The sequence below is a fragment of the Petaurus breviceps genome, unplaced genomic scaffold, assembly GCF_028583685.1.
Source record: "Petaurus breviceps papuanus isolate PSGF00001 unplaced genomic scaffold, PetGlider_PUasm1.0 179, whole genome shotgun sequence".
In the NCBI taxonomy this organism is placed as follows: Eukaryota; Metazoa; Chordata; class Mammalia; order Diprotodontia; family Petauridae; genus Petaurus; species Petaurus breviceps.
In genome coordinates, this window is record NW_027185779.1 from 10,263,625 (window position 1) to 10,288,566 (window position 24,942).

At 35.3% G+C, this 24,942-nt stretch overlaps 2 protein-coding genes across 2 annotated transcripts in view; one reads left to right on the forward strand and one right to left on the reverse strand.

Annotated features, from left to right (window-relative positions):
• NBN (nibrin) overlaps positions 1–24,942 on the forward strand; it is a 267,933-nt gene that overhangs the window by 182,331 nt on the left and 60,660 nt on the right. The window lies entirely within an intron of this gene.
• Positions 1–24,942, reverse strand: part of DECR1 (2,4-dienoyl-CoA reductase 1) — a 63,072-nt gene that overhangs the window by 33,882 nt on the left and 4,248 nt on the right. Inside the window, exons 2-5 of the mRNA XM_069086681.1 lie at positions 22,150–22,352; positions 20,557–20,614; positions 20,058–20,144; positions 6,166–6,313 (exon numbers count right to left, since the gene is read on the reverse strand). Coding sequence (XP_068942782.1) covers positions 6,166–6,313; positions 20,058–20,144; positions 20,557–20,614; positions 22,150–22,352 — 496 coding nt within the window. The remainder of the gene's footprint in view (positions 1–6,165; positions 6,314–20,057; positions 20,145–20,556; positions 20,615–22,149; positions 22,353–24,942) is intronic.

The window sequence follows — 24,942 nt, forward strand, 5'->3', positions numbered from 1 at the left end:
AATGAAACAGAACACTGTGTAATAATAATGATCAAGTTTGGCCTTGGTTTATGCTACAAGACTTGATGGTATGGGTTGGAGAGGAGGGAATATATTCAGAAGTGATGTACTGTAAAACCAAAAAGCATCATTAAAAATAGATAGGCCTTAGCCTTGTAAGAACACACCTCAATTAATCATTCATAGTCTTTACACTAAGAATGAAATTTTTAAATAAAATTTATATGGAGAGTTGTATTTCTTTTAATAATTAGTAAATATGCAATTATAACAATAATTGCTTTTTGGTACTGTTTTGTTTTAGTTCTTGTTCCTCTTATTTGCTTTATTTTTATCTTTCATTACTTTTCAACTACTTGGAAGTTTACACTGACTTAGAAATTTAAATTAGTTTTAAAAATGTAAATTAAAAAAAGAAATATGGGAAGACATGAGGTGACACAGAATGAGAACAACATACATTTCATTTTTTATTCTGATTAGTATACTTAAATGTTTATGACAACATTTTCAAAGAAAGATTCATTTCTAACTTGATACTAACTAACAACTTATTTGCAAACAAATATGCTTTTTCAGAATAAAAGAATTGACTTCAATAATGCAAAATTCTATTAGGTTCCAAGGCACTATCCTTCAAAATTATACTGAAAAAATACTGTTTTCTTTTAAATGGTAGAGTTTTTATATTTGAAACCAATTGCTGTACAAAGGGGGAAAAAAGAAGAAAATACAGGTAGAATTAGTAATTCAGGGGAGAGAAAAGAGGCACTGAACCTGACAAGTCAAGAGATCTGGATTCTAGATTGAACTCTGCCACTTGCTTTGTGACACACTGGGCAAAGTTTAACTCTCTGGGACTCAGTTATGACATCTGTAAAATGAGAGGTTGAACTGGAACATCTCTACAATCCCTTCCTAAGTTTAGTGTCATGAAGATATTCTTATTAGCTTGTGCTCCAACAACTAAGAACATTATAACTACTGAAGTAGATTTTCATTTGGAAAGAGCTGCTTTCAGTCTGGGCAACTTATACTTGATCTCCTTTAAATTGTACTGGAGGTGGGGGGTGTATAGCCAAGATGGTGGAAAAAAAATTCCCCTCCAAACAACTTAAGGTAATGTCTCAAAATGTATTCTGGAGAGGCAGAAAACACAAAAGGACAGGGTGAAACAAATATACAGTCTGAGACAGATTAGAAGATCTGTCACACAAGAGTGAGAGTGTCCCAACAAGTCATCAGCAGGCCGAGCCTCAGCAAGTTCAGAAGCAGGCCTTGGATGCAACTGAATCAGCAGCAGAGGTTTCTGGAGATCCCAGCCCATAGATAGTAAGGGGTTCAGAAAACTGGTCAAAAGGAAACTACAAGGGTCCCTTTGCTGGCATTAGGTGCAGGGCTCTGTTGTATTACACATAAGCAGATCCAGGGTCATGCAGTCCTAGGTCACAGTCTCAGGGCAAGGAGGAGTACCAACATACCAGAGCTTATAGCCATAGGGGAGTGGGACTCTGGGTCACAGCTCTAGGGTGGAAAAAAGTGCTTATGGTCACTCACAGATCAAAACACAGGCCAGGGAAGTAGTAAACACATCTCTCCTTAGATCATACCACCTTGGAAGAACTGAAAACTTACAGACCTCCACAACTAGCTCTAAAAATGGCTGTACAAAAATCCTGAAGCTTGGACAGTGCCCCCTCTACATTTGGAGCAGAGTCCAACTTTAATATAAAGTTAAAAGTCAAGACATAAGCTTGAAAATGAGCAAACAAAAGGAAGCTGACCATAGAAAAATACAATAATGATAGGGAAGATCAAAACATAAACTCAGAAGACAACAAAGACAAAACTGCTACATCCAAAGCCTCAAAAAAAATGTATTGGTCTCAGGCCCAAAAGGAATTCCTAGAAGAGCTCAAAATATATTTTTAAAATCAAATAAAAGAGGTAAAGAAAAAACTAGAGGGAAAAATGAGTGATACAAAAAAAAATCACGAACAAAAGTCAACAGCTTGGCAAAAGAGGTGTGCACACACACACACACAACCACAAAAAACAGAATAGAGCAAATGGCAAAAGAGGCCAAAAAAAAAAAAAAAGAACTCCAGGGAAGAGAATTCCTTAAAAAAGAAGAATTGTCCAAATAGAAAAAGATAACAAAAATTAACTGAAGTGAAAAACTTCTTAAAAAGCAGAATTGGTCACATGGAAAAAGATGTACAAAAAAAATCACTAAAGAAAAGAACTCCTTAAAAAGTAAAACTGGACAAATGGAAAAGGAGATTTAAAAGCTCACTGAAGAAAAATAATTCCTTAAAAATTAGAATTGGGCAAGTGGAAGCTAATGATTCCATGAGACATCAAGAAACTATAAAACAAAATCAAAAGAATAAAAAAACAGAACATGCAAAATATCTCATTGGAAAAACAACTGACCTGGAAAATAGATCCAGGAGAGATAGTTTAAGAATTATTGGACTACCTGGAAGCCAAGATCAAAAAAGAAGCCTAGACATCATTACTGCAAGAAATTATCAAGGAAAACTGCCCTGGTATTCTAGAACCAGAAAGTATAACAGACATTGAAAGAATCCATCTATTACCTTCTGAAGTAGATTCTAAAATGAAAACTCAAATTCCAGAGCTCCCAGGTCAAGGAGAAAATAATTGAAGCAGCCAGAAAGAAACAATTCAAATATCATGAAGCAACAATCAGGATAACACAAGATTTAGCAGTTTCTACCTTAAAGGATTGGAAGTCTTGGAATATAATGTTCCAGAGGGCAAAGGAGCTAGGATTATAACCAAGAATCACCTACTCTGAAAAACTGAATATCATCAGAGGAAAAATAGAAATTTAATGAAATAGAGGATGTTCAAGCATTCCTGATGAAAAGACCAGAGAGGAATAGAAAAATCTTACATTCAAATACAAGACTCAAGAAAAACATAAAAAGGTAAACAGGAAAGAGAAATCATGAAGTATGCAATAAGGTTAAACTGTTTACTTTCCTACATAGGAAGATGATACTTGTAACTCCTAACAGCTTTATAATTATTAGGGTAGTTATAACAAGTATATGTAGATAAGATCTAGAAGGCAAGGGTGTGAGTTGAATATGCTAAAAAAATTAAATTAAATTAAATTAAACAATGAGAAAGAAGGCACTAAGAGAAGGGGAAAGGGAGAGGTAGAATAGTAAAAATTATTTCACATAAAAGAGGTGTGAAAGAGATTTTACAGTAGAGGGAAAGATAGGGAATGTGGGGGGAGCCCCTAAACCTTACTGTCATCAGAATTGGGTTAGGAAATACATACTCATTTGGAGACAGAAATTTATCTCACCCTGCAGGAAAGTAGGAGGAGAAGGGAAGAAGACAAAAGAGAAGGGAGGGTGGGGCAGCCAGGTAGCACAGCGAGTAAGAGCACTGGCTCCAGTGTTGAGAAGACCTGGAGATCGAATCCCGGGCTCAGACGCTTAGCACCCACCCAGAAACACCTGGCCGTGTAACCTTGAGCAAGTTACTTAACCCCAATTGCTTTAAAAAAAAAAAAAAAGAGAAGGGAGGGTGGATTAGGTAAGGCAGTAGCCAAAAGCAAAACACTTTTGAGGATGAACCAGGTGAAAAGAGTAGGATAAATGGGGAAAACCAGAATAGAGGGAAATACGTAATTAGTAGTCAGAACTATGATAAAATATTTATAGCAAATTTCTCTAAAAAGGCCTCATTTTTCAAATATAGAGAGAAATGGGTCAAATTTATAAAAATAAGAGCCATTACCCATTTGATAAATGGTCAAAGGTTATGAAGAGGCAGCTTTCAGACAAAGGAATCAAAGTTATCTATAGTCATATGAAAAAATGCTGTAAAATACTAATGATTAGAGAAATGCAAATTAAAACAACTGTGAGCTACCACCTCATACCTATCTGATTGGCTAATATGACAGAAAAGGAAAATGACAAGTATTAGAGGGGATGTGAGAAAATTGAGACACTAATGCACCATTTGGTGGAATTGTGAACTGATTCAATAATTCTGGAGAGCAATTTGAAACTATGTGAAAAGGGCTCCTACAAAATACTAGGTTTGTATCCCAAAGAGATAAAAAAATAAAATGCAAAGGGATTTATAAGTACAAAAATATTTACAGCAGCAAAGAATTGGAAACTGAGGGGATGCCCATCAATTGAAGAATGGCTGAACAAATTGTGATATACAATTATGACACCATACTATTATACTATAAGAAATCATGAGCAGGTTTCTCTCAGAAAAGGCTAAAAAGACTTACAAGAACTGATGCATAGTGAAATGAGCAGAACCAGGAGAACACTGTACACAAAGAAACAATATTATTATATAATGATCAACTGTGAATGACTTAGTTACTGTCAGCAATATAACGATCCAAGACAATTCTGAACGACTTAAGATGAAAAATGCTATCTCCGGAGAAAGAACTAGTAGAGTCTGAATGCATATTGAAGCATATTTTTACTTTATTTTTCTTGGATTTTTTATTTGGTTTGTGGTTTTTCCCCCCCACAAAATGACTGATATGGAAACATTTTGTAAGACTGCACATGTATAACCTATATCAAATTGCTAGCTTTCTCAAGGTGGGGATGGGGGTAGAGAGGAAGAGAATTTGGAACTCAAAAATTTAAAGACTAATGCTAAAAACTGAATCAGTTCATGGGATACTAATTAAGATGATTAAGCAGTGTGAGCAGTTTCTAGCTTCTGAGAAAAGGGGGGAGTGCAAAGGAGAGGGCGATAGGAAGTTGTTTCTGATGGGAAAATCTTTACTACTGCCATGGCCCAGGCAATAGCAATCTTCCTTTCCTGTGCCATCAAATTTGTAATCATTTGTGACTATGATGACAAGTTTACAAAAATATTTCTCTGTACTGAATACAAATGAGAAACGTAGCAAATGCACAATCTGATAAAAGTTTATGATCTGAATAAAACAAACAAACAAAAAGAAAGGTTAGCTTAAGAACCTCTAGGTAATCCTAGCTGCCTACCTCAGTCAGCATCAAAGAATACCTGCAATCCTAGGTTTCTAACTCTCTCACTAGCTACAGTCATTCCCTGAGCACAGCTTCAGGTTGTCCTTATCTAGTACTGCTTTCTGTTCTGGTAGGAAATAGAAAAAAGTCTCTAGGACAAATAACTGTGACCTCAGGATTAGACTGGAAGCTCTTCTTTCTTCTGACCTACCTGGATTTCCAGATTGCTTCCTGAATTCACTTCTTCCACCTTTTTGTTCCTGTTCACCTTGTAGGACAGTCTTACTTCTAGACTTCTGACCTGCTTCTGATCACAGAAAGCAAGGAACTCCCTGTTGCTCCCTTTAGTTTTCCTGGTTTCCAGATATTGGTTGACTTCAACTATCCTGGAATTTTCACCCCTGTGATAGTCATGCTAGACCTGGGCTCCTTGCCCAACTCTACCCCCAGTAGAAGACTCAGTCTCATTAACACTGCATGACTATTGCATATGATTCCAGTCGACAAAATAGTTTTTAAAATTTAGGTTGTCAATGGAGGAGTGGGGAAGGGGAAAGAAGTGAAAGAAAAATTATTTTTATTTATTTAAAAAATTACTTTTTTCTTAAATTTAAAAAAATTTTTAAACACAAATCATGTCTAATATATTTATACAACTGACCTAGAATTTCAATTTAATTTAATAAAAATTAGTTCATAAGAAAAAAAATAAAATCCTATATTAAAATATTTTGTGGGTTGCTATGGCCCAAGCAGGCTTCAGCATAAGCAACAAGGAACTCTGAAGAACAGAGGGAAAGAATGTCATCAAAGGACAAAGGGATGGCAAATGGACAAAGGACAAAGGGTTACAATGGTACCCTCATGATGTTGGGGAGTGGATTCCTTGTATTTTTGTATTGTTTTTGTATATTTTATTGTAAATTTTTATATTTAATATTGTATATAATATTGTAAATTTTTAGGGGAACACAGATAAGAATCATACAAGTTGGGCATGAATGACTGGATTGGGACCTACATTCCCGAATTACCGAACTAATGAGAGGACAAATTCATTTGAGTCAACTGAGTATATACACATCTTAAGAATTATGATAATTACCCTAATATGGTAGTTTAGCTTAGTAACGACTCTAAATACCTTTCTGTGCTTTAATTAGCTCCCTTCCAATCTCCAGGGTGACAAAGGCAGTGCCATTCAGAACTATATCAGTTATGGTTTTCCAGGCATTTGGAGAGAGACGTTCAGAAGGAGAGAGAAAATTCCCAGCTGCATTATTTACTATAACCTAGCAAATAAAAAAATACAAAAACAAACAAACAAGTTATAGACATTTGGTGGGGAGAATTTGTAGGTAAAAGATTTTCTTTCAAGTGCTTTAATTTTTCATGTAATTTTTCTAGATGATTCAATCAACTGATTCATTGAAACAATGTAGTTATGTTCTTTAATACAGACTTTTTTAAGTTTTTGAAATTGTGAAAACCTTTTTATTTCCCCCAAGGTTCTGAATCATAATCCCTGGTTGAGTACTGGAGTGGAGTCGGGAAGTAAAGGCACAAACATGGATTAAGCATGTTGAAAATTTACTTGAAGGACCCTCAAGAGATGCTTCACGAATTTCTGGGTTTCCAGGAAAAGCCACTGGAAAACTATTGCCTGAGACTGCATTTAACATACTATTTTATTTATCCCGATGAAAATCTCAGATGGAAAAGTTCTTTCTCCACTAGTGAAACATTCTTCCCAGTTATCCATAGAATCTGTGGGTTTCAGTTTTTATCACTTTATTTCTGACATACCAAAGTGTATTTATGAGAAAGACGGTGTGGGGTGAGGGAAGGTGGAAGCTCCTTTTATTTTCATGAGCAAAGCAAAATGCCCCTCTCGGTCTCACAAAGATCATGAATCATCTAAGCTGGAAAATATGCCCCTAGATATCTAGATAACTGTTATTCTTGTTTCAAAATCTTATTAAATAAAAGGCATTCAACTTGTCTGGTTTTCAAATGAAATTGTTTTTGTTAAAAATATATATAGCATTCATTATTCATCATTTCAGTCTCCTCTAGATATTTTAATATTATTCATACTATATATTATTATGACAATTACTAATATTAGTATTAATAGTAGTAATATTTACTTCTCTTATCTATTGATCAAACCAATTTAATCATTTTGACTATACTACCTAATTACTAACCTGTTTCTTAGTACCTAATTAGCTGCTAAATTTTAATTAAACTAATTAAATTAAAATGGGCTAGAAATGATGATTCTCATTCCTAGTACAGGGGATGCTGGAGCTAATGGATCACTTGAGCTCAGGAGTCCTGAACTTCAGTAGGTTAAATCAAATGAGCTTCCACATAAATCTGATACCCTAACCTGACAAACAAGTGTCCTAGCCCCATAGGGGCTAAGTCAGGCATTGTCTGACTTAATGCAGCTGACTGAGTGTTGTCTACAAGAATACAAGAAGCACTGGCCAGCTCCCTGGGAAAGATAAGTAACTACTTTGAAAGAAGGCCCAGGAAGTATCCTTAGTTCACTACTACATAAAGAACATGCCTTTCCCCTGGACTACAATGGCCTCCAAGCAGCTCACACCAGTTCAAAAACTGAGTAGGTCAAAGCTCTCATGACAATCAGGAGTGTGCCACTGCATTTCCAGCCTGAGCAAAATAGGGAGATCTAGTCTCCAAAACACATAGAGCATGAAATCAGATACAGTACCTTTTCAGGGGGCTCACAATTCAAGAAACATTTACAAAACATTAATTAAACAATTATAAGTTCCAGAGATACAAATCTTGGCCTCAAGAAGCCTCTATCCTATCAAGATGCCCACGATTACACATAAGTAAATAAAAAGTCATTTGAAAAAGAGCAGAACATTAATAACTAGGTGAATGAATCAAGGAAGGCTTCACAGAGCAAGTGCCACCTGAACTGAGTCTTCAAGGAAGATACAGACTCAGAGGAAAAAGTCAATTGTGGACATTTGCTTGAGGGAGATGAAGTGTCTGGTTTGGACAACAGTACAGCTTGACTAGACTTTCAAGTAGATTATATGATGGGGAATAATATGAAATAAGGTTAGAAAGGCAGGTTGGAGCTAGATTTTACTGTATGCCTTCAGGCTGAAGAGTTTATATTGAGAAAATTAAACCGTTTTTATATCTTTTTTATTGATCCAATTTATAATGAATTGATCTTGTCCTATAACTGCCTATGCTACAGTTCTCTGTCTTTGAACTTAGTTCAGAAATTTAGCTGGCCTGTAATGAGTTAAGTTTAGAAATCCAGTTTCCTGCTAATCACTGTTCTATTCCTGCTTCAAGGAAATCCATCATCTTGGGGAATTCAGGTAGACACTAGGGAGTCTGGTATACTATCTTTATACTGTCAAACTATCCTTCAAGGACTTCTGGTTTGCTATCCAGAAAAGTCTGGTCCACTATCTCTAACCTTGCAGGTCAATTCAAACAATGAATATTTCTTAGTTACAGGACAGAAAGAAGAATCATTGCTGACCCCTAATTCCCAGCTTCCAACCAATTATACTGTCACAAACACCTCAGCTATGTAAGCAAGGATATCCTCACCCCCATGATGATGCCAACACTATAACCAATTATTATTTCCTTACCTACCCTGTTCTGCTCTTTGTTCTATGCTTATAAAAGGGAGCTATGCCTCCAATTTCAAGTTTTTGGCTTAACTAAGGCATCCATTGACCCATTTTATTATCAGGTTCACATCTTGTTAACAAAATGTTATATTGCTCAGAGAAAACTTGCCTCAGTTTACTTTTGTTGAATTTCACTCATAACAGTATTTTACCTTAAAGGAAAGAGGAAGCCACTAAAGTTTTTTGATCAGTAGAGTGATATGATAAAACTTATAACTTGGGAAGATTATTTGGGCAGATACATAGAGAATAAATTGGAGAAGAGATAGTCTAAGCATGGAGACAAAAAGTTCTACTATCGAATGTAATGATTGATATGATGTGAGACTGAAATTTAGCAACTTATTTGAATAAATAAAATATAATCATAATGTCATAATATATACTTTTTTATTTTTTAGATTTTTTTAGATTTTTAAAATTTTTTAATTTTACAAAACTTAGTTCGTTAGGCAATTTTGTTAGATTTCCAAATTCCAAATCAGGGCTTCCATTAGAAAAATGTGACAAATTGTACTTTGGTTGCTATTTAACTATGAGCTAAGCCTAGAGAGGTTCATTACCAGGTTTGCTACATAGCAATAGATCGGGTTTTGGTTACTGCAACTCTCAAAGACAGCCAACTCAGGTGTTTAGGGGTTAAGCTCTTCATAGAGGGAAAGAATATACACACCTATAGAACTGCAGCTCTCTAAACCACTAAGTCAAGAGTTAAATATAAGTGATCCTATAGTGAAATTTGTGCCTCCAAGATACATAGATATCTGTATATCTGTGATCATAACCTTAAAGCTATTCACAGCAGCAGTCCTCAGGAGAGCTGCCTGTGCTTGTGTCAAGTCAATCACAAGCAGCTCTCCAGAGGACTGCTGCTGTGAATAGCTCTAGGGTTCTGATCACATAGTATAGTGAACTTTCTATTTATTCAACAGTAAACTAAAGCAAAACATTCACAGAAACCAAAGTAACAACTTATCACTAAAGTGGTCACATATTCTTAAACAAAAGATATCATTGAGTAATTTCTTAACTCACTCATCCTTAAGGAGCAATCATCCTTAAGGGAAACAAAGTACAAAAGTCTCCCACCCCTAGGTCACATTGTCTTAATCTTGTCAGTCAGAAAGTCTTCTTTCATCTTGATTGGAGACTAGCTTTCAATCATCCTTAAGAAGTACAAAGTTCTCCCACCCCTAGGTCACAGTAAATCATGATCTTGTCAGTCAGCACTAAGTACCCAAGGAAAGGTCCTTTCATCTTGGTTTGAAACCAAGTTTGAAACTTGGTTTGAAACCAAACTCCATGGTTCCTCTTACATGCTCCCAGCTCTTGCATGAATTCACCCTACTATCACCTGGATTCCACCAGGTAGGCAGCTCTCAGATCCTGTTCCTATTCCAGTTCCTGATCCAGCTTGAAGCTCACAGTGACCGTTCCAGCTCAAGCCCTTAAAAATCTCCGTTTCTGAGATGAGAAAACTGAACAGAGCCACAACAATATTCATATACATTGCAGGCACCATCATCAATTCACTTTTTGCCTGTGAAATTAACACAGACCCACAAACAGGGTCTGAGAAATCAACACAAATCATCAGTAAAGTCCCAGGACCTCTGAAAACATCAGTAAAACCCTCCTCTAGGACTTCTGTGAACAGACAACAACAAAGTCCTCTTTCAGGGCTTCTGAACCAGAAGTAAGTTCCCAGGGCTTCTGTCACAGCAGCAACATCCTCTATCAGCAGACAGGTCTGACAAATTAACATCAAGGCAGACAAAATGCTGGCACCACAGCCATGTTTCCTCCCAGTTCTGATTAGTCTCAGCTGTGCTGGAGCTTTTATATATCATCAGCTCCTCCCTGTTCCACCCACCTCTTACATCCTTCCTGTTCCAGTCTTTGGTAAGTACCTCCCACTGTGGGCTTCACAGGTTCTGTTTCTAACAAAGACTTGATATAATCACAGGTAAGGCTCAAAGGCACTTGAAGAGCTGAAACAAGGCCTAAATACTTGATTAACTGAAGCAAGGAGCTAACTGCTCCTTTGCCTGCCATTATAGTATCATCGCCCATTATTGTTGGAAATGTTCCAGATTTAAAGGACTATTAAGGCAGGGAAAGGAACAGATCTTTAGCAATGTAAGTACCTTGAAGTGGAGTCAGAGAGCCTGAGTTCAAATGTGACTACAAAACCTGTAAGCCTAGACAAGCCATCTAAGCATCTCAGAACTCAGTTTCCTCATATGCAAAGCGAGGGAACTAGACTGGATGACCTTGGATACCCCTTCTGGCTATAGATCTATCATTCTATGACCATCATTTTTCATCTCTGCATCTCCAACATCTAACATAATAAAAAAAAATTAACACAGATTACAATTCCTAAGAATCATTGCTTCTTAAATTGGATCTCTGTTTTCCTAGTTCGTAATTATATGTCAAGATCAACAATTCACCATATGTATATACTACCTGAGGAGAAAGGTCTTATTAAAGGTTAATACAAAAATAGAGGAACGCTTTTTTCCCTGAAAAGAGAATGTGTGAGAACTGCATGAAGAATTTTATTTCATTTACAAATATAAAAATTGACTAGAGACCTAAAAATTTGCTAAGTTTTTGGTATATGGAGGAAAGATAGTTGCAAAAATAAAATGTCATAAATAATTCTACAAAACAGACTTTCCTAGTTAGCAAAAGAGATAATCTTTTGGCTTGTCCAATGAACTATCTATGATCAGAGTGGTTTATACTTGATAACACAATGAAAGATGTGTGGAGGGCCAGTCTCTGACCCGGTCCATACATGGGAAGACTCTGGTTCAGGATTTCTCCTAAGCCAGTTCCCTGTGAAGGATATATTATGTCTTAAGATTGGCTCACCATCTCTTCCTGACTTGCAGGAGTTTAGGACTCGATAACCGAGCTGTGACCTAGACCTAAATGCACACAAGAGAACAAGGTAATAAAACATATGAAATTATGTACATCAGCAAGGACATAAAAACATACAGATATGCTAAATGTACAAGGACAGTGAATATTTTTGCATGTATTCCTAAGAGATGATTGCTTTGCATTCATTATATAATCCCTGCCTTCTTATCAATAAATCGGAAACTGCTATGACAGATTCTCGCCTGGCTTGCGTCCACCATTCCACACTTCTCGGTTCAACCTGTGCCTATTTTGATGCAGGCATCAATGGTGCAGCCAACAAGGACTTAAGAAAAGTACCCAGTAGAGGAGTGGCCTCCTGTAACTTGGGAGAACATAAAAAAGGTAGGAGGCAAAAGTAAGATTTTTTCTTAAGTTAGAAACTTACAGAGGGTAACTCACTAGGCTAATGCAAGTATGTGATAGGAATTAGTAGAAAATATAAACAAGCAAAGATTAGCCTGGTCTGGAAAAAAAGCTTTCAGAAGAAAATGGGACAGGTACAAAGTGAAAGTAGAGACTGAGAATGTTATCTAAGACTTTTTAAAAGAATAGTAAAAGGGGAGGCTAGGTGGCACAGTGAATAGAGCACCAGCCCTGGAGTAAGGAGGACCTGAATTCAAATCCAGCCTCAGACTCTTAACACTTACTAGCTGTGTGACCTTGGACAAGTCACAACCCAAATAGCCCTGAATTCCTGCCTCCCAAAAAGAAAAAAGAAAAAAATTCAAAAGAATAGTAAAAGAAGGAGGATTATTTATCATTACTAGTCAGCTACAAAAATCCTTGGAATGTGTAGAGCAGAAGGGGATGGTAGATTTGGTAATAGGGGATACAGCAGGGAGACAGAGGAGCAAGAGGCTTATGGAGGAGGGACTCCAGCATTTCCCCATTTCTGCTTTTTTTCTATGGAATATATTAAAGATATGTTTAACATCAGAAATGAAAGTGCCAGGGGTGGCTCGAACCATACACTGTGATACAACTGTCTTTGTTGGAATCAGATAAAAAGAAAATGATCAAGTAAGTTTACCTAGGACCAAGCATAATGTCTGATTTCTGCAAACGATCTTTAACAATTTCTGCGTGTACTCTTCCTGTCATTTTCTCTGTTTTGTTTATGTGTCTCTGTGAAATGAATGTGAGTGAGTAATCTAACATCCTGTAAGGTTCAAATGCAGCTGGACTTTCCTTGGATGCTCTTATCTCTTTCCCTCCCCCTTTCCCCCTGTTGCGGACTGCAGGCTAAGGAGAGAGAAAGAGGAAAGAAAAATATTTTATTTTGTAGATTATATGAAGGTAATATTAAGTCATAGAGTATAGAAAGAAGTATCAGGCATAAACCATTTGCATTAAAAAGTGTGAACAGAAGTTTTAAAATCTTTAAAAGTTTGAAAATCTCCTCCTCTTCATTCTACTCTGGCCAAGTGGAGTGAGGAGAAGGTGATAAGAAATAATAAGGGGATTTTTTCCCCCTCGGATCACAGGGGCATACAAACAAGCATGTCCTGCCCTACTTATTAGACAAAAAAATTGTGTATCAGAATGTAACTGTAAGTCAATTGAATTCATGTGAAAAGAAAAAGTGTCAGTCCTAATTTGATGCTAAAGATAAGTCAGAATTCATTTTGCTGTTTGGCATTTAAGCAAATTGGGATATTTTCTAAGATTTGATAAGAAAAGTGAGGTTTTTTTGGGTTCTATAGTAGTGAGATAAGGGAGGGAGGTGCCACTCCACAAAAATCATTTTTGCTGGAGAAGTCAAAGCTATCACTTTCACAGAAGTTTTTAAGGAGTGGACACATAAATAAAGTTTACTGGAGTAAAAGTTAAATCAGCTAAAAACATTTTACAAAAATTTATTGAAGTCTCTCATCCTAGATCAAAAAAAAAAAGTGCTGAAGAATAATAGGGAATTTAAGTTACCCTCCCAATCTGACTAAAGAGAGAAAGCATAATAAATTTATCAAAGACCCTAATAGCAACAGCCCTGGGGCACTGAAGCCCACACCTTTAAGCAAACAGATAAACCTCCCCATTCAAAACCCCTAAATACACAATCAGGCTCTGCAGCTATGACAAGAGGAGAAAAATCTCTATACTTGATTAGCCCAATTTTCTATCAATAATTTTTGCAAGTGATGATTTAGAAATACAATTAATGTCATGATGTCATTGTGTTGTTGTGGTCTTTTTAAATTGTAAAACTATTTTCCATTTAAAAATCAAGGGATCATTGTAAGCCAGAAATAATGTTAGATAAGCAAATTTTTAATTTGAATTTTGTTGAAACTAAAAGATAGAGAAAAAGTTTGTGTAAAAACAGCTATGTCACTTAACATCTTATAATGTTTATATATGCTATATAGGAAACCAGTTATTTACATCTTTACCTGTAGTTAAAAAGGAGATTACAACTAAAACAATTTGGCTATCACTTACAGAAATTATTACCTATGTTACTTTACTGTTTAAATGACAAAACTTAAAAGTGCTAATTGTTTACTGTATGTGGAAAGGAGGAGACTGGTGAAAACTTTATTTGGATTAATTCATCTCATTCAGACCATTCCTCCTGCATGTATGAGATTTGATGAAGCAGGAGCATCACTCCCAGTCCCTCCCTAAAGTCCATCTCAGTTATTCTTATTTTGTAAAAATGCCAAGGAAACTATCTCTAGAGATAAGGTCATTCAGCCTGAGAAAGGAGCTTGTTTTAGTTATGTAGTTACTATATAACGAATCTAACTTGCTAAGAAAGTTGCAAAATATTAAAAGGATTTCTAACAATTGAGAAAGAAAAACATTAAATGAAATTTCTTATGTAAGAGAAACCTAGTAAATCTTTGTTTATTACAGCTCCATAGGAATAAAATTAACATATAATTGGATGAGTTGTGATTGGTGAAAAATTGCTACTTAAAATAAAAAGCATTTAAGACTATATTTAATTCACATATTCTTATTTTTTCTTTCTATAGCAAAATTTCTATGATCAGAATAATTAGTCAGTAAAAGATACGAACTCTTTTGTGTTAGCTTTATGGGAAATTCAATATTATTTTCTATCAAGAATTAGAATATATACAGAAATTTATACAAACTACATAGACTTTATAAAATTTCCATTATTTAGAGGGATCCTAATACTAATAGCTTTTATAAGTACTGTGATCAATTTCTTAATTGTTACCAATATAAAGATTCAATTACTTTACCTTTTTTGACTAAAAAACTTTGTGGTATTTAAGAATTCTGCAATAATTTGTTAATAAATACCTTGAGAATTTGTTACTTATGTCACTTATGTTACACCAATTTGGTTTAAATGAATATCACTCTTAAAAGTTTCATTTTTGCTTTTAGGTAAAAAACAGAGCCATCATTTTAAAACTTTTCAATTACTTTTCTTCATAAAAGTTTAGTGATCATTTATAAATTTTAAAACTTTTTTGAATAAAGGGGATATACTTATAAAATTTCTTTTCAATCCCTAGTATGATTTAAAAAAACCTACTAAAACTTTCATTTCCAAGACAATTTATAGCTAAATTAAAGTAAAGTAGAACAGATTTTGCTGCTTTGATTTCATGTGTAGTCATTCCATGGCCTTAAACAAGAGTTAAAGTAGTGTCTGAACTTAATATAGATAAAAGATTAAATTTCTGAAATATCTCTTTCTTTCAAAATGAATATAATCAGAGGATAAACAAGCTTTGTGAAATAAGGATGTAGGTGTACTATTCAATTGTAAAGTTCTAGTCAAGAACTTTTGTCTATCAGTCTCTTGGAAATGTAAGCTAATTAATTCTAATTATATTAATGTTAATTCTAATAATGACAAAGTTATTAATATTCACTTTACTTCTGCCCACTAGACACAGCTTTCTGCTATATTATTGTTAAATGATTTTTTTCTTTTTTCCCATAATATTGTGTCAGATAGCAAATATTCAGTGTATGTGTGCCCACATATTGATATTGCTAAACTTAAACACACAGTATACAGATCCTTTTAACCTTTTTTCTAAGATTACAAACTCTCATAAGATAGAGGTCACAACCTATTTAACTTCTATTACAGCTCATTCTTCACTTTCTTGACATCTTTATCAAAATAATGAGACTATTAAAATGTTCAAGTTTTTCCAACTTTTTTTCCCAAAATATTCATAGAGCTATGTTATCTCACTTTCATTTTCGTCAAAATGCACATACTCTATATAAACAATTCCATGTTACTAAAGAACAGGGTAGACAGATTATTAAAAACTGCCTTCAATGTATTTATATATATATATACATATATATATATATAATTCCTCCAACTTCCCTTTATACAGGGAAAGCAGTAAAAAATGTAATTAATCATATGTTACAGACTTTTGCTTCAATGGGTATTCCAAAACAATTGAAAACTGATAATGCCCCCTCCTATACTAACAAATTATTGCACTCTTTCTGTGATCACTTTCAAATGATATTAATTACAGGCATAATCTTTATAATCTTGACAAACAGAATAAAAATATTAAACCTATTTACAAATATAAAATAAAAAGGGACTTGGTCCAATTCATTATAAAGGCAATCAGCTACTGCTTTATACACCCCCAAATTTTTTTACATCGCTAAAAATGAGTATACACCGGCAGTAAAATAATGTGAAAAGGTGCATACTTCCCAAATGAAGGTCATCCAAACCACAGATATGAGAAGGCCTGCCCCTTAACTAATGGGAGGAAGTGAGACTATGTTTATGTTTTCCAGAAACCATGGAACAAGAAGTGTGAGTGCCTGAAAGAAATGTCAGGGCATATATTCCAGCTCACCCAGAAGAAGGAAAGAACTCCGGCAGCAGCAGAAGAAATCATGGAGACAGAACATGGGGATAAAGAGGTCTCCTAATGCAGCCACTACACAAAAAAGCTACACCCACATGGGGGCAAACTGAACATTTATTATATCAAGCCAAAGAACTGAAACCTGTTACCCCAAGATTTGTGTTTCTTGCTATGATCACTTTGACTTCAATACAAACTGAACTGGTTACATTCTGATTCAAATCCTGAGACATATACCCTTATTACATCAATTGTTTCATATATAACCTATAACTACATGTATTTGACCCCTTCAAGTCTTCTTTACTTCTACTAATGTGAATCATTTACAGATGATATGTCAATACTACATTTTATTGGAATATAACCTGCTTGTAAAACCACCCTCTTTTGGTTTCAGACTTTGGGGGAATCTACACCTTTTGTAATATGTGATTATTTAGCTACAAAAAGGACTTCTAATCACAGGACTAATTGCCATAGCCTTCTTAATATCAACATCTGTGTCTTCTACTAAGTGAAATAACTGCTCAATTTGTGACTGAATTGACAAAGAATGTTAGCTTGACTTTAAAAAACATGTAATTATGGATATACCTATACATCTATATATAACTCTTTTGTATGGAGTATTATGCATTAATTGTGCTCTTACTCAATGTATAACTGGTTGTAGTAATTGTTGAACAATCTTCATTTGTTTTTTCCAACTAATTAAGAAAAAATTTGTTTCTTTAAAAGAAGGGAGAAAGGTTTGTCAGACTTCGTCAGACTTCATTAATAGACTTATTGCCCTACTATTATTCTACTACTATTGATAATTTCAACCACTGTGTCTACAATTTCTCCATTTAAGAAAAATTTTTTAAAACCTGCACAATATGTTAATGAATTATAAACAATGTTTCTGTAGCCTTTATAACAAGACAGAATATAGATAAGGATTTTTTGTATAAAACCAATGTATTAAAACAATGAGTATTGTATTTAGATAAGTTAAAGGCCTTAAAAACTCAATTGTTATTTAGATGTGATTGTAAATATACATATATTTGTGTGACTCTTTTACTATATATTAGCTCTGATTTTAATGTTTTTTGGGACAAAATACATGTCCAACTTCTTGGTGTCTGATGTGATTCAAATATTATAAAGTATATCAGAAAACATCCAAAATTGTCATCATTCTGGAATTGATCCAGGAACATTACCAACACAATAATGTTAACATTGTTGAAGTTATTTCCTTTTAATTTGATGTCTATGATTTTACATATTTTACCTGCATTGATTATTGTATTATTTCTTTGTATATACCTTCTTAACAGTGACCAGACTGATATCAAAGCCTCTGTAACCATTATTGAGTTGATAATGTATGTATTGAATGTATGTATGTATTGAAAATGTATGAACATAACTTTTAAAGGTCAGGATTTATATTGGAATATTACTTGTAGAAACTGTAATTTCACACAACGTATATTATTAGATGTCAACAGTATGTAATGACAGTAGAACGCAAAATTGTCCTGTGGCTGTTGCAATACTTATGTTTATGTAACCCCATTTATTTGGAATAATGAAACTTCTAATGTTACTTGGAGTCAAATTAGGAATAGTTTTAAGGGGCGGCCAGGTAGCACAGTGAGTAAGAGCACCGGCTCGTGTCGGCTCCAGTGTCGGGATGACCTGGGGATCGAATACAGGCTCTGACACTTAGCACCCACCCAGAAACACCTGGCTGTGTAACCTTGAGCAAGTTACTTAACCCCAATTGCTTAGGGGTGACCAGGTGGTTCAGCGAGTAAGAGCACTAGCTCCAGTGTTGGGATGACTTGGGGATCAAATCTGGGCTCAGATACTTAGCACCACACCCAGAAATAACTGGCTGTGTAACCTTGAGCAAGTTACTTGACCCCGATTGCTTTAAAAAAAAAAAAAAAGGAATAGTTTTAATGCATAGTCATAATTTCACCTGGGATATAAATCAATTGTCCTATATGACTGAACAAATTACACAAAAGTCATATTTTAGGAACTGATCCTGAAGATATAGCCAATCAGATATTTCACTGGACAAATCAGATTAATCCATTTAATGATCTTAACTCTCTATTGCTTCATTTTGTTCTAGTTGCATGCTTGCTGATGATACTGTGCCTTGTTGCACCTCTGGGGATTCATATGCTTGGCTGGTCTTTCCTGGCTTTGGAAACCGAGGTTCATGCTCTTAAGTTACTTGTACAGAAAGGGGGAGATGTCGAGGGCCAGTCTCTGACCCAGTCCATACATGGGAAGACTCTGGTTCAAGATTTCTCCTAAGCCAGTTCCCTGTGAAGACTATATTATGTCTTAAGATTGGCTCACCATCTCTTCCTGACTCGATAACTGAGTTGTGACCCAGACTTAGATGCACATAAGAGAACAAAGATAACAAAACATAAGGAATTATGTAAGTCAACAAGGACATAAAAACATATAGATATGCTAAATGTACAAGGACAGTAAATACTTTTGCATGTATTCCTAAGATATAACTGCTTTGCATTCATTATATAAAGCTTGCCCTCTGATCAATAAATTGGAAACTGCTATGACAGATTCTTGCCTGGCTTGCGTCCACCATTCCACACTTCTTGGTTCAACCTGTGCCCATTTGATGCAGGCATCAAAGATTTATAAAAACAACTGTTAACACATTTGATCTAACTCCTGTGTAATTCTTTCAAAGTGCACCTTTTCCTGATACACCATCTGGCATAATTCTCCTATATCAAATGCTTCAAGATATAGTCAAAAAAACTGCACAGGCTACTCAATCAAAGTGTTAACGTCATTTTCTTTTTGTATTTGAAGTCAGGAAAATGGATGTGGAATGGTTTGTTTTTCATGATAATGATGAGACAGGTCAAAGAAGTTAACACCAGACTGGTACCAATCACTATTCCCATAGCTTCTGGGAGATTTATGAACCACTGATTAGCTAATAAACATTAAGTATTACTAAATGCTCCATTGTTTGGATGTGGTTTTAATGCCAAGATGTGATACATCAAAGGATAAAGATTTACAATCTTAATTGTGTTATGCTTGTGCACTTTGTGAAAGGCAGGGCCATGGACAGCCAGGAATGGATGCATTCTTGGCAAAGTATTATCATAACCATGGTTGCATTTAACTGATTCATTAAGTACAAACATCCAGTTTTCATCGCAACCCAAAGAACTGGCTGAATTTGTCCACTGTGCTGGTAAATGAAATCTTTGTAGAATATCATCTGTAAGACAGGCTTTCAGGGGTGGCTAGGTGGCGCAGTGAATAGAGCACCGGCCCTGGAGTCAGGAGGACCTGAGTTCAAATCTGGCTTCAGACACTTAACATTAAAAAAAAAAAACTAGCTGTGTGAGCTTGGGCAAGTCACTTAACCCCAAATGCCCTACCAAAAAAAAAAAAGAAAGAAAGAAAGCTTTATATAACAAGGTCACTTGATGGAGAATCCTCACCATCTAATTCACTAAAAGTCTTGTGGCATTCCTACTTTTAATACTTACATCAGGGAGTCCTGCTACTTTGATTAATTCTGAAACAGTATTTTTAACCATCTCAGGATTCCTCACATCACACTGGATTGCATGCACCTGAAAAATCACAAAAGGAAAGAAAAAATTTGAAAGTTTCTCAGTTTCATAAGACTGACACATGACACTATCTTAAACCAGTAAGGGAAAAATAGGGTGGTATAGTGAACAGAAGGCCAATATCCCTGGAAAGGGCTGTGTTCCAGTACTGCATCTGACACACTGGCTATGTGTCTTTGGACAAGGCACTTACCTTCCAGGCTACCTCATAAGGTTGCCCCAAGCAACGTTCTAAGGCTATAACTTCAAGAATTGCTGCTCATGAGCAGTATGTAGTATGCCCTACACTGAATAAATCATAAAACTGGACCAAAAATCAAACAATAAGGCTTAAAATATTACTTAAAATAAGTAAGATTTTTATCTGATTTTATATAAAAACAAAATATGAGTATACTTCTCTGAAAAATACCTTATTTCCTGTTTGAGAAGAAATTTCTTCTGCAGCAGTTTTCAAAACGTCAACATTCCTAGAAACAAAGTGTTAATACTCTGCATGAGTCAAAAGTTTTGTGTATTAAAAAATCTTCCTTTTCTTTTGGACAACTTTCTTCACATTTTTTCTAAAAATTCAGACTATTAGGATGGCAGACAAGAATAAAGAAAACACTATGACTGTATTGAAACAGCTTAATTTGACTGATTCACTAAACAATGTCAAATTTAAAGTTTAAAGACCTTTTCTGCTTTTTTTTTTGGTCTGTAAGTGCTAATATGTTGAATATTTCCATTTTTAAACAGTTGTTAAGGCATCTTATAGTTAGATACTTAAAAGCATTTGTCTGTACTTCTCTAATTCTCAAGATGAACTTTAATGGGAACAGTAATAAGCCATAGCAGCAGGCTTTGAACCAAAGTTTATAGGCCTAATGCAGGGGAAACCCATCAATTCACAGTATTAGGGCTATAAGTAGAGCTACTGAGTCTTAATGCCTGTAAAGGGTGACATAAGATTTTATATATGTATTTTTTTGGACTCAAAGATAATTTAACCTATCAGAAAAACTGAGCTCTTACATCTTTCTGTGTGCTAAAACCCTCTTCAAATCTTAAAACACTAAATAATTGCATTATAATTATTGTTTTATTCATGATATGTCAGCAGTAAATAAATACATATGTTCTCATATGCATTTACTCTTCAATATTATTACTGCCACCCCAACATCTATCAAGATAAGTATTACTACAATAGTTGTCAACCTCACTTAAAATGGTAATATAATCTACATTACCCCAGGTAGAAGTGCTGGGTTGATGTTTGAAGAAAACCCTTTGCCAACCCCAAAACTCTTTACAAATGTGACTTATTACATATTCCAATTCTATGAACATCATCCTCTCTTTCATGTCAAATAACCCACAATTTTCCTTTAAAGTGATTTTATGCAAATAAATAATCCACTCTGAAGTTCATAGATTGGACCACAATAGGACCCTGAGTAAGCTCCATTTAATGGCTGCATTTTGAGCCTTCCTCGTGAAAGGCCATGGTAACTTTTTCTCTTTAGAACAGCAACCCAGGGGGTCTTCCCCTCTCAACTTGATTTTTTTTCTTTTTTGTTTTTTCTAATGAAAGGGGCCATCCCTTGACTCACTTCTTAAAGAGACCTATTCACTGAATGGGCATTACCTAATGCCTTAGCCTAAAAGGACCAGGGTCTCCCATTGGATCCTGGGTCATCTCCAATCATCTTGATGAATATCGAGTTACAGAGATGGCTCTGGAGGAGAAAGTGAGGCTGGTGACCTTGCACAGTCCTCCCTCACTCAAATCAAAGTCAACTAACTGCAAGTCAAATCATCATTTCCCTGATGCCATGGTCCTCTTTGAAAATGAAGGACAAACACAATGCAAATAATCTACATTCTAAATTTTAATGGAATTGGGCAAGATTTAAAACATTTAGCCTCTCATTCATTAAAGTTGTAATGATATCACAATAATCAGGAAAAGCAAATTTTCATTACTAAATTAAAGAAGGTTTTTATATAAGTCATTTACCGACTTGCTATCACACAGGTTGCACCCAGACTGGAGAAAACAGTGGTCATTCCTTTCCCAATACCAGTACCTCCACCTGTGATGAAAGCCACTTTTCCTTGAAAACTATTAGGTGGTAACATCACTTTTTTAAGAGGCTGAAAGAATTTTGCTTGTTCTCCATCACTGCTTTTGTATAATCCTTTTGTTCCACAACTGAAAAGCTTAAAGAGAAAAAACAAAAAAGATGAAAGAATGATTGGATGACAAATCATGTCTATATATAGAGAACTGCACAAATGAACAAAATTATAAATTACTTACCTTGAAAATTCAAGGTAACTCTGCTAGCAAGTTTTACGAACACAAATCTCATCCTAAATATCTTTTGTATTTACAGTAATATAGTAAAATGTTACTTATTTCTAATGTTGCATGATTCAATAAAATTACAGAATGGAAATATTAGTTTTCCTTATAACAATTTGGCATTAAAACTAGTTTGAGGGACGGCTAGGTGGTGCAGTGAATACAGCACTGGCCCTGGAATCAGGAGGATCTGAGTTCAAATTCTGCCTCAGACACTTAACACTTACTAGCCATGTGACCTTAGGCAAGTCACTTACCCCCCAATTGCGCTACCTTCCCCCCTCCAAAAAAAAAAGCAAAAAAAAAACTGGTTTGAATAACTTGGGAGTCAATCTAGATTTGAGTCACAGGATGATAAATAATAATCGCTAGGATAATAATAGCTAGGATTTAAATAGCACTTTAAAGTCTGCAGAATGCTTTACATGGATTATCTCATTTAATCCACACAACTACCATTAACATCTCCATTTTGCAGATGAGGAAACTGTGAAATAAAGTGTGTTAAGTACCTTGCCTAGGATCATACACCTAGTAAGTGTCTGGGGCAGGATTTGAACTCGTCACCCTTACTCTAAGTCTAACATTCTATCCATTATACCTCAGTTTGTTCCTCTATGTAAAATATACAGGGAATACAGGACTAATCTCTAAATTGATTTCTAGCTCTAAACTCTATGATCCTATGATAATCATATGATTCTATAATCCTATAATGTCAGTTTCTAGCTCTAAAATTATATGACAACTCACTCTTCTCTTCATTTGTTGTACAGTTATTTCAATCATGTCTGACTCTTCGTGACCCCTCTTGGAGTTTTTTTTTCTTTGTTTGCCTTTTGGAGGGCAATTGGGGTTAAGTAACTTGCCCAAGGTTACATGGCTAGTTTTTTTTTTTTAATGTGGGTGTTAAGTGTCTGAGGCCTGAACCAAACTCAGGTCCTCCTGACTCCGGGGCCGGGGCTTTACTCACTATGCCACCTAGCTGCCCCCCTCTTGGAGTTTCTTGACAAAGATACTGGAGTGGCTTGCCATTTCCTTTTTTAGCTCATTTTAAAGTGAGAAAACTGAGGCAAACAGGATTAGGTAACTTGCCCAGGGTCACATATTGAGGAAGTGTCTGAGGCCAGTTTTGAACTCAGGAATGTAAGTCTTCCTGACTCCAGGCCCAGCGCTCAACCCACTGTGACACCTAGTTGCCCCCTTTATTACAGAGAGGACTTCTTGGGACAAAGTTAGAAGGTAGTCCTTGGCCACATGTGTTCTCTGCACATATACTTTACCAATTTGTTATACTTTTTATTATTCTATTTATTGTACTTATTATATTTCATTTCTATTGTATTATGTAATATATAAATACGTATTTATTTATATATTATGTTTATTATGCATTAAATGTGAATTCACACTCCCCAGGGATGTTGTGTATCCAAGAGGTGAGTATGTCCCTTGTCTGGGGGGAACGGTTTGTACCAACAGTTCTGCTTATGCCTTCTCAGTAAATTCTTCTAAAAGCTAATTGGGAGCACACTGGTGGAGGCCTAGAGGCAAATAAATCTCACTATATCTTCAAGGTTATCTAATAGAACTTGGAAAGAGTAGTAATCAGCTGCCCTGTAGAATTCCCAACCTATAACTGCAAATGACTAGTTGGGTAGAAACTACAGGTAGGGTGCTATATGACAGTTTGATTGGTTCTATGGGCATCATTAGCCTCATATTACAGAAGAGAAAACTGAAATTAAAAAAAATTGGGGCCGCTAGGTGGCGCAGTGAGTAGAATGCTGGCCCTGGTGTCAGGAGAACCTGAGTTCGAATCAGGTCTCAGACACTTAACACACACAAACAAAAAACCTAGCTGTGTGACCCTGGGCAAGTTGCTTAAACCCAATTGCCCTCCAAAAAGCAAAAAAAAAAAAAAATTTAAGAAATTCACCCATAGTCACACACAACTAGCAAGTGCCAGAGGCAGAATTTCAACCCAGGTCTTTCCTGGTCCCATAGTCAATAGCAATTCCATTCTAGCATCCTCGAAAACTCTGTTCCTTGGGATTTTTTTAAAAAGGCCAAATGTTTCTGTCAGAACTGAAGAAATAAAATAAATAAATAAATGCAAAAGATGCCAATTCATTATAGTTCTGCTCCAAGGAATATTTAAACTTTTTTGCCAATTTTAATTTTTATTGAAATCTTTTTATCACTTTTGTTTTGAAATATATCCCTTTGCTTCCCTCCCCTACCCAGCAAGGCATTCCTTATAACAGAATAAAAAAGGAACTTTAAAAAAGGTTCAGCAAAACTAACCAACATATATATAACCCTGTCTGAAAGCATATCCAATATTCCACATATATAGTTCTTCAGGTTTTGCACAATAGTTAATCTCTGAAAGAATGTGGGATTTTCTCCAATTGATAAATGGTCAAAAGATATGAACAGGCA